The sequence below is a fragment of the Chenopodium album genome, chromosome 11 (assembly GCF_948465745.1).
Source record: "Chenopodium album chromosome 11, dcCheAlbu1.1, whole genome shotgun sequence".
In the NCBI taxonomy this organism is placed as follows: domain Eukaryota; kingdom Viridiplantae; phylum Streptophyta; class Magnoliopsida; order Caryophyllales; family Amaranthaceae; genus Chenopodium; species Chenopodium album.
This window is the reverse complement of record NC_137844.1, coordinates 2856112-2868852: the sequence shown is the minus strand read 5'-3', so window position 1 is coordinate 2868852 and position 12741 is coordinate 2856112. Positions and strand designations below refer to the sequence as shown.

General features: G+C 34.3%; 2 protein-coding genes and 1 pseudogene across 3 annotated transcripts; 2 read left to right on the top strand and 1 right to left on the bottom strand.

Moving 5' to 3' along the window:
* Positions 1–3997: 3997 nt before the first annotated feature.
* On the top strand, positions 3998–4825 carry LOC145568071 (receptor-like protein 6). The gene has a single exon (XM_081627509.1). It carries the CDS (start codon positions 3998–4000, stop codon positions 4823–4825), a length of 828 nt encoding a protein of 275 aa, XP_081483635.1.
* Positions 4826–4953: 128 nt separating this feature from the next.
* LOC145568070 (receptor-like protein 7) lies at positions 4954–7006 on the top strand. The gene is made up of 3 exons (XM_081627508.1): positions 4954–5596; positions 5659–6546; positions 6633–7006. Exons 1-3 carry the CDS (start codon positions 4954–4956, stop codon positions 7004–7006), a joined length of 1905 nt encoding a protein of 634 aa, XP_081483634.1.
* Positions 7007–9806: 2800 nt separating this feature from the next.
* Positions 9807–12109, bottom strand: LOC145568221 (protein ANTAGONIST OF LIKE HETEROCHROMATIN PROTEIN 1-like; annotated as a pseudogene). The gene is made up of 2 exons (XR_014095787.1): positions 11718–12109; positions 9807–11076 (listed from the first exon to the last, which is right to left on the bottom strand). The product of XR_014095787.1 is annotated as a protein ANTAGONIST OF LIKE HETEROCHROMATIN PROTEIN 1-like (transcript).
* Positions 12110–12741: the final 632 nt, after the last annotated feature.

Below are 12741 nucleotides of genomic sequence, written 5' to 3'. Positions count from 1 at the left end.
TGGAACCATGTATTTTTTGTTACACACTCCAATCTGATTATATTCTCATTGGGATACTTAATAAGATAAGGATACAAAATATATATCTTTTAAAAATAATACAAAATATATACTGCATATATTATATCCTTTTTTTTCTTTTTTTTTTTTTTTTTTTTTTACATATTAAAAAATTACGGAGTACACCATTGACCTTTACAGTGGACAGGAGTCAGGGATAGTTTGAGTTGATCATTCGTTTTAGAGCGTGCCACCATCATACAAGTACATTTGTTCATTCTCTTTTGATCACGTTTGTCTTTTTTCCCTGTGCATCACTATTGATTTGATCCTAGTTTTTTTTTTTTTTTTTTTCAACGTGTTTTTATTCATTTTTTCAAAATTTTACTTTTCAAAATATTTTAAGATATATTATTGACCCACATTGACCCCTTTCTAATAATGACCTCGTTTCCATAAAAAATGAAAAACCCTGTTATATTTTTGTTACCCTAACCCTTGGCACTCTCTTTCAGGATGTAAAAGTAACACTTTGTTTGGATTGAGGGAAAAAAAGGAAAGGAAAATAGAGGGATTGATTATCTTTCATTTGGATAACAAATAAGGAAGGAAAAGAATTGGAGGGGAGGAAAATGAAAGGATTAAATTGTAGAAAATTAATCTCTCTAGCAATGGAGAGATTTGGAAGGAAAACTCATTTTTCTTCCCTCCCCTTCCTTTCTCTTCCCTCCCCTTCACCTCCCTCACCTTCTTTTCTTTCTCATATTTTTATCCAAATACACTGTAAAAGTCATCACTCCAAAGTCCTAATAAGCAACTAAGCAATACTCAACAATAAGCAACTGAACAAGAAATCAAACCAACATGCATAATACAACAGCTTAAAACATACCAGATGCTGCAGTCGCAGATAGTCAAGTTACATTCTTCTCTATTTCCAAATATACAGAATACCCCTTCGAAGGGGCTCAAGATTGCTCTTCATAACCCAAGTTATGGTGACCCCAGGAATATCAATATCCGAGAGCAATTTATCACCACAATAAATCATAATATTGTGGAGTAAAAAACATGCTAAGATAATGCTAGGCAGCTCACTCTCACATGACCTTGCTAAGAATTCTCCAACATCCCTTTAAAAGAAATAATGCCCTCACTCAAGGTATTTCACGGCCTCGTGTGCCTTCCTGTAATTTTGAGTTAATGGACAAAGAGTCCTGATTTTCATAAGGGATCTTGAGCCATGGAAGAAGAGGGTAGTAAACCCCACCACCAATGTACTCTGATCTCTACATCTACCCTCAATTTTTTACTTAATCGCTTGCCATTTACTTCTATACAATCTTGAGTATCTTGAAATTTTGAAGTTTTGGCTAATGCAAGCCGGGTAATAGTTACAAAATTCAGAATTGTACATGTAGCCCTACAGTCTATGAATAAGAAGTTAATTGTTTAACTTTGAAAACACAACAATTTTAATAACACCAAACAAGTTCATTATTCTCTCATAAATCCAAGCTTAATTCACTTCAAGGAAATATATTTACAACTCATGATAAGCCGTTTAGCCTTATGAATAAAAAAATAAAAAAATAAAAAATCAATAATATAAATCAATTCAGAGAATACTTTAGAGAAAGCAAAAACCAGGGTTTTTGATAGAAACATTACTTAAACTACTTCTACCAAAAATTAATTAGCTAAATGTTAAAATGCAAGTATCCCTTCAAACATCTTAGGAATGCAGCCCTGCCGCTGTCAAATTCATCTTCATATCTCCATGAAACATAAGAGTTAAGACAAGATATTTCTTACGTCTGTATTAGGTGTTCAAGTTTGATTCTCTAACAGCAACAACTTCCCATGTCAAACAACATTACTACTACCATCATTCCTGAAGCAAACCAAATAGATTTATTACACAGACATCTGCATCATTCTAGCCTGCATTGGTAGATTATACATCGTAGCAGCATAAAATAAGTTGCACAGTATATCATTGCTATCATTGAAAAAATTATCATTCATCAGTACTATTGATCCTAATGCAGAGGAATTTGCCTATTCTTTATTCTTTAGTGCCTTTTACTTTTAGTACATGATTAACAACTCCCGTCTCTATCACTTTTCTCGAGGACTTCTCCGACTAACCTAGCTAAAAACAAACGGTCTAACCCTTTTATCAATATATATTCCGAAAACTAAGAACTGTCCATTGTTGGCCCTCTAGCTCCTATATCAACTTCACTAGTTACTCCCTCCATTTTGATTTTTCATATATTTGTCAGTTTAAGTATCAGTGCATCGTAAGAGCATACACAATGGTGAAGAAAAAAAAATTTCCTCACCACTCTCTCTCTACCTTTCCCTCTCCTCCACATCAGATTTTTTGTGAGGGAATTATTTTTATCCCATCAATGAATAAATCAAAATTTTTCTCACCAATCTCTCTCTTACTTTTCCCACTACCCCACCACATTTCTCTCTCTTATTTTATTTTTTACTTTTAGTAAAGAAAAGTATTTAATTTTTTAGTACATGAAAATGTCAATAACTAAATTGTAGTTATTTTTATTATTACGTAATTAAGTGATAATTATACAATAACGAGTTAGTTATTTATTTCTAATGACAAGATTTAATTAATTACTTTTAATCTCACATTTACAATTTTTTAAATATTTTGACACCGAATAATTTGCAAATAAATTATGAAATGAACACATAATGAAATTGAAATTAAACACATAAAGTTAAACCAATACAACGAAGAACAACGGTACAATCACAGAAATGCTAAAAGATTTCAAGGATTATTGTCGCCAAACTTTTATAAAAAAATAGCCGTTACAAACAAATAACGGTAAGAAATTCTGCCTAAAAAATATGATTGGTTGATTTAAAGACCTTGCCACATGTCATTACTTGGGTGGCTACATTTAAAGCTTTTAAAAAATAAAATAAAATAAAATAAAAATAAAAAATAAAGTTGACACTTTTTGGTTGTGGGGCCCGCATGAAGTTTGCCATGAACTTCCTCATGCTGAGATTATTTTCTCAGAAGTTTGTGAGATTTTTGGTGAACTTTCACCATTGGGATACCTTTTTGGATAAAAAATAACTTTCTGTGAACAATTTTATCACCATTGGGACAGCTCTAAGTTGTTAGATAAAATAATAAATATGTTATAAATTGTTAATTCAGATACCAATTTAATCACTAACACAATAACACCTCTTAAAATATTCTGTATACTCTTAGTCTTAGATGAAAATAACATAGAATAAAGGGAATATTACCATGTCTGGTTGTTACTTATTAGTTCTCACTTCCCAGAGAAGCTCATCACTACAAACTAATGAATTTTATCGTAAATACTAAAATAGCACTTCATAACAAATCTAATTTTATCAACAATTATTGTAATCAATAACCAAGAAAAACCAAACAGCCAATTACACTACTCCATATATGCTTCACCAAAGATAAAAGTCAAACAAAAAGAAAATTCAAATTCAAATTCAAATTCAAATTGATAAATACAACAGGTAGGTCAGGTACTATGTCCACCATAAATTTCCAGGTCTTTACAAAGACTTTTTATGCTTTTCTCTCACCATCTCATCAATCATTTTTCTTTCTCCATCCCTAATCTGTAACTTTTTATTCTCTTAAGTATGCTTTTCTAGTTTTCATATTCCCAGAAGTTGGCAGTTCACTAGTGCTTTGCACAAATTCTTCAGCAATCTGTTAAAAATGCTGACTTCAATATGTCCCCCCTTAGAAACTAGGCAAGTGCGAAAAATCTTAGGTTATACCTTCAAATTTCCTAGAACATTCAAATAACATCCTTAAAAAATAGAATGGATTCACATAACTTCTTTGATCAGCAAAGAAAACCATGCCTTCTCCTGTCTATAAAACAAACCTTTTTGCTTACTTCTTTTTTCTAAACAAACAAGAACCTATAAGTAAAAGTTGCATCATAATAACACTATGTTCATGTGTTATTTGTCATGCATTTACATTCTTTTCTTAGTTCCAGTATGTTCTCATGCCATTAAACTAAACAATTTCGTTTCCTCTTTGCGGCCATCATGTGCTGATCATGAAAGATTGGCATTGCAGCAGTTCAGGCAGAGTTTCCTGATAAACTGCGCTGTTTCTGATTCTGCATCTGCATACCCAAAGGTGAAATCATGGTCAGGTAAGCTAACAAGGGACTGTTGTATGTGGGATGGTGTTGAGTGCGAGGAGGAGACAGGTCATGTAACAGGGCTCGACCTCAGTAGCAGCTGTCTTTATGGAAATTTTCCTCCTAACAGCACCCTTTTCAGCCTCATTCATCTTAAAAAGCTTAATCTTGCCTTTAATGATTTTAACTACTCTCTCATTCCCTCTAAACTCGGCCAAATCAACAAGCTACAAAATCTTAATCTCTCCTATTCATCATTTAGCGGCCAAATCCCAGCTGAAATCTCAAAATTATCACAGCTTTATACCCTTGATCTTTCCAACAATGGTGATTCTTTAGCTAACAGCCAACTTAACTTGAAACTTCAGGGTCGGGGTCTTGAGAAGTTACTCAGAAACCTAACTCGTATTCAGAAACTCTATCTTGATATGGTTGACTTATCTAATAAAGTTCCAATCATCCTCACAAATCTAACCTCTCTAAAAGCTATTTCCCTCCAATACTGCAACTTGTATGGAGAACTGCCAACAAGTGTTTTCAAATTGCCACAACTTGAATTCCTTTACCTGAGTGGCAACAGAGATCTAGCAGGATTTTTGCCTCAGTTTCAATCTACTAGCCCTCTTTAGAGCTGTATCTATTTGGCACAGCTTTTTCAGGAGAAGTGCCACCTTCAATTGGAAATCTTGCTCATTTGGAACAACTCGACCTATGTGGTTGTTATTTCTCAGGATCACTTCCATCTTCTCTGGCTAACATGACAACACTTACCGTTTTACTCTTAAGTCGCAATAACTTCAAAGGTGAAGTCCTCTTCTCTATCACTAATCTTACCAGCCTCGAAGCTTTAGATTTCTCAAATCTCGAATTCAGGCCACAAGACTTGTTTTCGCAGTTGTCCAAGCTAAACAATCTCAGTTATTTACGCCTAGCTGAGATGAAACTAACTACTGAGATACCTCCTTTTATTGCAAACTTTACAAAACTTAATTATCTAGATCTCGCATCATCTCATATAATAGGTCCATTTCCACAATGGTTTGCAAACCTAACCAAGCTAAGGCAACTGTATCTAGAGAACAATCAATTAAATGGTCCAATACCACAATGGTTTTCTCAGTTTACCAACCTTCAATCTATAGACTTGTCTTACAACAACTTGTTTGGCAAATTCGAAATTTTTTTTCATCTAAAGAATCTTCGTAATCTAGCTTTATCTCAACTCAACCTAACATTTCCTAGTTCTACGACCAATTCATCTCTTCCAAAGCTCAAGCTCTTAGAACTTGAATTTTGCAACTTGACCGATTTTCCGCAATTCCTTCAGTATCAAAATGAGCTGCAAGCCTGCAATCACTATCACTCAAAGGAAACAAAATCAAGGGTAATTTACCACAATGGTTGGTGAATACAACTAAAGAGAATCTCCTTAAAATTGATCTTTCCCAGAATAATTTGACAGGCTTTGAAAAGCCTGCAGCAGAGCTTCCGTGGACCCATTTGGAGGACTTTTGCTTCAGGGGTAATAAGTTACAAGGACTAGTTCCTTCTCCACCAGGTTCTATGAAGTTTTACGATATCTCAGATAATCTGTTGACCGGAGTTATTCCCAGGCAAATTTGCAATGCAAAGTCTCTAATTTCCCTTGATTTGTCTGGCAACAACATGACCGGACAGATACCAGATTGCGTGGGTCAGCTTGGTGAATCTCTACAGCTTCTGAACCTGCGAGGTAACAATCTCCGTGGCACAATTTCCATAAAATTTTCAAGATACTGCAAACTGAAGATGATCAACTTGAGTCAAAATCAATTGGGAGGTGAGCTTCCAAGGTCACTTGCAAACTGTAAAATGCTTGAGGTACTTGATGTTGGAAGAAATCAAATTAATGATTCTTTTCCATCATGGTTAGGAAGTCTCCCAAAGTTGCAAGTTCTTGTCCTGAGCCATAATAAATTTTTTGGAGGCATAATGCATCCAAAACCTTACCTTGGTTTCCGCTTCTTGCGCATTATTGACCTATCCCACAATCTTCATACAGGTCATTTACCATCAAGGTACTTTCAAAATTGGCATGCAATGAGAGATTCTAAAGAAGAAAAATCAGGTTCATACAATACTCTGATTACTTTCTACTTTAAGGTGGGAACAGATTTAGTAATTTCTGAACAGAATTTCGAGTACTCGATCACCATAACAAACAAAGGCAACGAAATTCTTTACCCAAAGGTTCTTAAAGTCTTTAGGGTCATTGATTTATCAAGTAATAGCTTCGCGGGCAGGATACCAGATGTCGTTGGGGATCTCAAGGGGCTTCAAGCACTCAACTTGTCCAACAATAATCTTGAAGGTAGAATTCCACCCTCTCTAGCCAACATAACAGACCTTGAATCACTAGATCTTTCTCTTAAAAAATCTCTGGTGCAATTCCTCCAGCACTATCACAATTGACATCACTAGAGGTGTTCAACATTTCCAATAATGATCATCTCATGGGCCCAGTACCACAAGGAAACCAATTCAATACCTTTGATGATACCTCATTCCAAGGAAACCCCGGGTTGTGTGGAAGTTTATTATCCAAGAAGTGTGTAAATGAAGATGTGCCACTGCCACCGCCAACAGTGAATATTGACGAGAGCAATGACAATTCTGAGTTAATTGATTGGGTCGTCAGATCACTGGGTTGTATTAGTGGGACCATAGTTGGCTTTGTAATTGGGAAAATCTACATCACTGACAAGTACCATGAATGGTTTATGGACACCTTCGGAAGGAGGAGGCCAACTAGGAGAGTTAGGAGAGCATAAAGACATAGACGAGAGAGTTCAGCTCTACATGTTATATACTAGTAATAAAGGATATGGTTTGTGATGGAATATTGAAGTTCTTATGTATGTCTACTTCCTATTGTCTTAATATCACTAGCTTGTACATAGTTTGCTACATCAATGATAATATGGTACTTCATGAGAAAATTGCTGCTCACAAGGGTTTTCCTTTTTTGTAGTTAATAGGAAAAAATAAAATTAAAAAAAAAAATAAAAAACACCTAGCCAGAATAAGCACTTTGCCTACTTTATCTGAATTTATCTTGCTCTGAATTACCCTTTCCCTTGAGAGGTTAAGTGAACTTATGCCATCATCCATTTTATGTGTGGCTCTGCATATATCTTGAGTCATGGTAAAACATTAATCCTAAATCCTAACCAAAAGTCCAAAACCTTTGACAGCTGAAAAATAGGAGTAATATGGGCAATATAACCACAAGGAGATAACAATCTTCCTTGCATAGTAGAGGATCCAAGGTTACCTCCACTTAAAACAAGTTACTCTCAGCAAGGTGATATATTCTACTAAAAATGTCATTCCTGAATCCTGAAGCAGATTGAACCAGAGGCCAAACCTGCACAACTAAATCTCTATTTGGGCCTGACTCAGAAGATTGAAGCAGTTTAAAAGCAAGTGAAACTTGTTGGATATCAATATGTGAAATCCAAAACCGCAAATGAAAACCAAGAGTAAGTATTGTGGGTCGAAAAAAGAATGATAAGAAAATATCAAAGCACAGTGTAAAGGAGAGAATTTGGTTTATGCAGAGTCAAGGAATCAATGAAATGGAAGTTTAGTAATGCAACCATACCTTTGCAACCTCATAATTCCATCAAAATTCTTTCCTGAATGGCTATATAACTGAAGAAGTCGTTAGTTTTAGTCTTGGTACTAAATAGTCATGACCTAATCAAAGTGTTAGTTGGTACCAATGACTTCTTAGCACTGATAACTGATCACCATATGACTCTAAATTGCCAAATGACGATAGTAATCATCATCATATCGCCATAGGTTGACAAAATGTTGTCAATTACTCATAAAAAGAATATGTGCATTGTGATACATACTAGATGCTTTCGGACAAAATGATACACACTCCATGACAAGTACTTTCTGGCAAAACATGATACATATCAGGTGCTTTCCAATAAATGTTCCCTTGTGTTATATAATATGAGTATCACACTAATAAAGAATACCCGTATGTTAGCAATCTTAGCATGCTACACATGAGAACAGAACAAATGAACAATCACTTCGATTCAATAGGCAATGTAGAGAAGGGGGGATATATGAGCTATTACTAATTTGAACTAATACAATTACTTTAGATTGTTTAGAATAGTTAGCAATTTATATCAAAAGCCACTAACACAAATTTTGACAAAGTTCATTCAAAGCAGGAAAATTAATATTATTCCAAAAAAAAAAAAAAAAAAAAAAAAAAAATTAAAACAAAATTGAAAATAGGAAGAGAATATACCAGGATGTGGGGTTAACAACCCCAACCATCAAAATTGAGTTAATGGCTCTGAAATTCCTTTTCATCTCCTCCAATTATTTGGGCTTTTCTCCAATGAATCTAAAACCCTAGAAAAAATTTAATTCTTGAAATTCATAAAATTTCTATGGATATGCAAGATTATGATAACAATAAAATTGATAATTACCTCAGAAATAATCAAGATATATACGATCAGTTGCTCAAAAAAAAATGTAGCAGCCCAACTTGAAAATAATATGTAATTTTTTATAAAAAATAAAAATAAAAAACAAAAACAAAAAAACAAAAACAGAGGTTTTTCAAGGGGTTACTTGTATTCTGAGGTTACTTGTATCGGGTTACTTGTATTTTGGGGTTACTTGTATGGGTTATTTGTATTTTGGGGTTACTTGTAGGGGGTTACTTAAATTCTGGGGTTACTTGTATTATGGGGTTACTTGTACCAAAACCCCATACCAAACCAGTAACACCCTACAACTAACCCCTGACCAAAACCAATAACACCCATACAAGTAACTCCAGAATACAAGTAACCCCTAACAAAACCAATAACACCCTACAAGTAACCCCTGCCGCATCATGTGGCCAGCCGCATACAAAAATTTGTGAAACAAAAATAGTGTCATTGGCAATTTTAGAATTGCACAAAATAAATTCGATAGACATAAAAGGAAAGTGAGCAAACTAGATTGAAACAATAGAAGTAAAATGTTATTAACAATGCTACAGAAAAGCTGTGGACAATAAATAAAACAAACAAAAAAGAAGTTTGTTGAATGTACTGCTCCATATTACTTGATAGTTGATGTTATAGTTACTTCCATTCCACAATTATTAGTTAAGCTGCGTTTATATTCACCTAATTTTCTGTTAATTAATTTTATTTAATTTAGACTATGTTAGTTGTAAGTTGAATTTGGATAGCTGTTATTAGTTGTTGTCTGAACTTGATTTACCTTCTGGTTCTTTTCACCTGTCCACTTAGTTTAGGAAGATAGTTCAGATTAGGGTAATAAATACATTTAAGATAAATTAATTCAAATTAGTTTTTACAAGAATTGATAGGGGCTGCCTAAATTTAATTTATAACGAAAATAAAAGAAAATGCTTTCTATCCATATTCTACTCTTGTACTAACTGATTTTTCTACAAGCAACTCATTATTCTAGACTCGTACACTCAAGCTCTTACAGAATTACCAGGTGAGTTCCACTTAGTTCTTAAATAATCAGTATATATAGAATTTGAAAAAAAAAAATGGAACTGTAATATTGAAGAATTTAACAGGGTTCTTTCTCATTGAAAAGCAAGTAATCAAACAGCATATGTTATACAACAGCTTTAAATATTTCAGATACTGCAGACTCTCAACTCGCATTCATCTAAATTATCTCTTATCCCAAAATTTACAAAAACCCCATTGAAGGCTTCCTAACCCCTCAACCCCAAGAAAAAAATGACTGCCAGAAACCAAAGATGGAGACATGCTTAAATCAATAATCAGTGCCTTCTTTATCTAGGCTGCAAATATGTAGCTAAATTATCTCTCATGGTACCCCCTGAGGTATCAACAAGCTTGCACGATTGCTCTTCGTAACCCAAGTCATGGTGACCAGGAATAGCAATATCAGAGAGCAATTTATCACCACAATCGATCATAGTGTTGTGGAGTAAACAACAGGCTAAGATTATGCTGGGTAGCTTACTCTTATCGGGCCTCCACATGACCTTGCTAAGAATTCTCCAACATTCCCTTCAAATATGATAATGCCCTCACTGCCAAATACCTTGCAGCCTCATGTGCCTCCTTATATTTTGAGTTCATGAGGGTAGAATCTTGATTGTCATAAGGGATCATGAGCCATGGATGAAGAGGGTAGTAAACTCCACCGACAATGTACTCTCTGATCTCTACATCATCTAACCTCAATTTTTTACTTAATCGCTCTCCATTTTCGCACAACTTATAAAACCCAGAACACTTCAAAAATCTAGACACCGACATTGCCCCAGGCCAACCAGTGACAACATCAAGAAACCGCATTTCATCATCAACAATTCCCTGAAGCAACATGCTATAATTATTGGCTTCATCACACCAGTCATCTGATGTTTGAACAGCCGGTAGGGTCATAAGAACATGAGTAGCATCTACCGCACCACAACAATTGGGCAACCCAAACAAACTTTGAAACTTTGTTTTGATCTCCTCCAACCGATCCTGATCAGGCCACTTAATATGGTGCTTAGCACGAACCTCCAATGACTCTATAAATCTCCAAGTGACCTGAGAAACAGTGGACTGACCAACCCCAAATGAGGCACCAACGGAAACCTGTGAATCACCAGAAGCCAACCTCCTCATTGCAATTGCAACCTGTTTCTCAACACTTAAGAGCCTCCCCTCAATGTTGATCAACCCCGAGGGTGGTCTCGATATCAAGTCCTCTCTAACAAGTGAGCATATATACTCAAAAATCTTTTTTGACACCCTAAAGAAAAACCTGAATGCCTCCTCTTCATCACTAGGTATGGTCAAACCTGAAAGGTTCCCAAATAACAAATTTGCTAGTCACTTTACCAACATTTTGGTAATTCAATCAACTAGTGCCATTTCCATATTACATCTTGATTCTTGAATAAATCTACTATTCTACACCCTCTCAAATTCTCCAACACAAGCACACTGGGAGGAGAACGTTTGTGGGTGTAAATTATATATCAAATACCCCTATTACCCTTATTATAGCTAAATAGTTTTCAATTTTTCATAGACAATCAACAAAAACAACAACAACAAAGAAAAAATACAAACATGCCCATTTTCAGCTAAATACTGGGAGGAGAATGTTTGTGGGTGTAAAAACTGTAAATTATATATCAAATACCCGGGTGTACAATGGACACCCTATTACCCTTCATTATAGCTAAATAGTTTTCAATTTTTCATAGACAATCAACAACAAGAACAACAACGACAACAACCATAAAGAAAAAATACAAACATGCCCATTTTCAGTTAAAACTCAAATAACATTTACAAAATAAAATTGGAAGCAATTCAGAAATCAAACAAAGGAATCCCTAAAATTAACAAATTCCCAGGTAAATATACATCAACAAATTGCAATTTCATGACAGAAAATTAGCATAAATAACTATGGAAATAGTAAATTGGTTACCTGGGGAGGAGGAGATTTTGTGGAGAAAACTATCCCACCAATCAGATTCAATGGGTCTGGGTTCAATTGGAACAACATTCACTGTTTTGGTTTTCTTCTTTAATTTCTTCAAATCTTTCTTCTTTGATTTCTTCTTCAGAGGGGCCATAATTTGAAATGGCAAACAATTGCAGATGGGATTAATTCAACGAAATTGCAATTGAAAACCGGAAATTTCTGTAATGTTGGAAAATAAATGGGAGATAAAACGAATTTAGGAAGAACCCTAGTAACTGAATTCTGAAGTAGAAGAGGAGTGCTTAATTTCTGCCACTTTGAATTTTTTTTTTTTTTTTTTTTTCTGTTGGAAACTGCCACTTTGAATTTGGGCAAAAACTGGGTCGTATAACAATGTGTGAAGAACTGAAAGGCTTTTGGTAGGATAGAGTTATATAATTGAATTTGTAGGATAAAAAAGTTAGGTAAGGGGTCGTTTGGTTAGCTAGGGAAGTGTAAATTCTCGTGAAATTTCAATTTGTGGGAAATAAATTCTATTATCAAAATTATGGGAATTCAACAAATTTGTTTGGTTAAAAATGGAGGAAGTAAATTTTCATGGGAATTTCAACTTATCGGGGGGTAAGGTAAATGAATTCCCATGTTTTGTGGAAAGTCAAAATTCCCATGAATTTTAATTGCCTCCATTTTCACTTTTTTGTGTCAACCAAACAAGAGGGTGAAAATGAAATTCATAGGAATTTTGACTTCCCACAAAATTTTTAGCCAACCAAACAAGGCCTTAGAATTTTATTTTCAATCAAATTTGAATAGAATATTAGGATAAAATTGTTAATTTAGAATTTTATTTTCAATAAAAGTACTAATATTTGATATGTATAAATTAAATTATAATTTTATTCAAAAAATAATTAGATTTTAACTCTCATAAATTATCATATAAATTTATTTTTTGTATCATAATATTTTATTGGAGCGAAAGAATCAGTTCAAAATGTACCACATCCATTATTTATACCTGTCAATC

What these genes read in the sequence shown, in the direction of transcription:
- LOC145568071 (XM_081627509.1), top strand. Translation starts at nt 3,998, where the DNA reads ATGTTCATGTGTTATTTGTCATGCATTTACATTCTTTTCTTAGTTCCA.
- LOC145568070 (XM_081627508.1), top strand. Translation starts at nt 4,954, where the DNA reads ATGACAACACTTACCGTTTTACTCTTAAGTCGCAATAACTTCAAAGGT. An exon ending in AAGGGTAATTTACCACAATG is followed by an intron (nt 5,597 to 5,658) that starts GTTGGTGAATAC and finishes ATAATTTGACAG; the next exon opens with GCTTTGAAAAGCCTGCAGCA. An exon ending in GTCCAACAATAATCTTGAAG is followed by an intron (nt 6,547 to 6,632) that starts GTAGAATTCCAC and finishes CAATTCCTCCAG; the next exon opens with CACTATCACAATTGACATCA.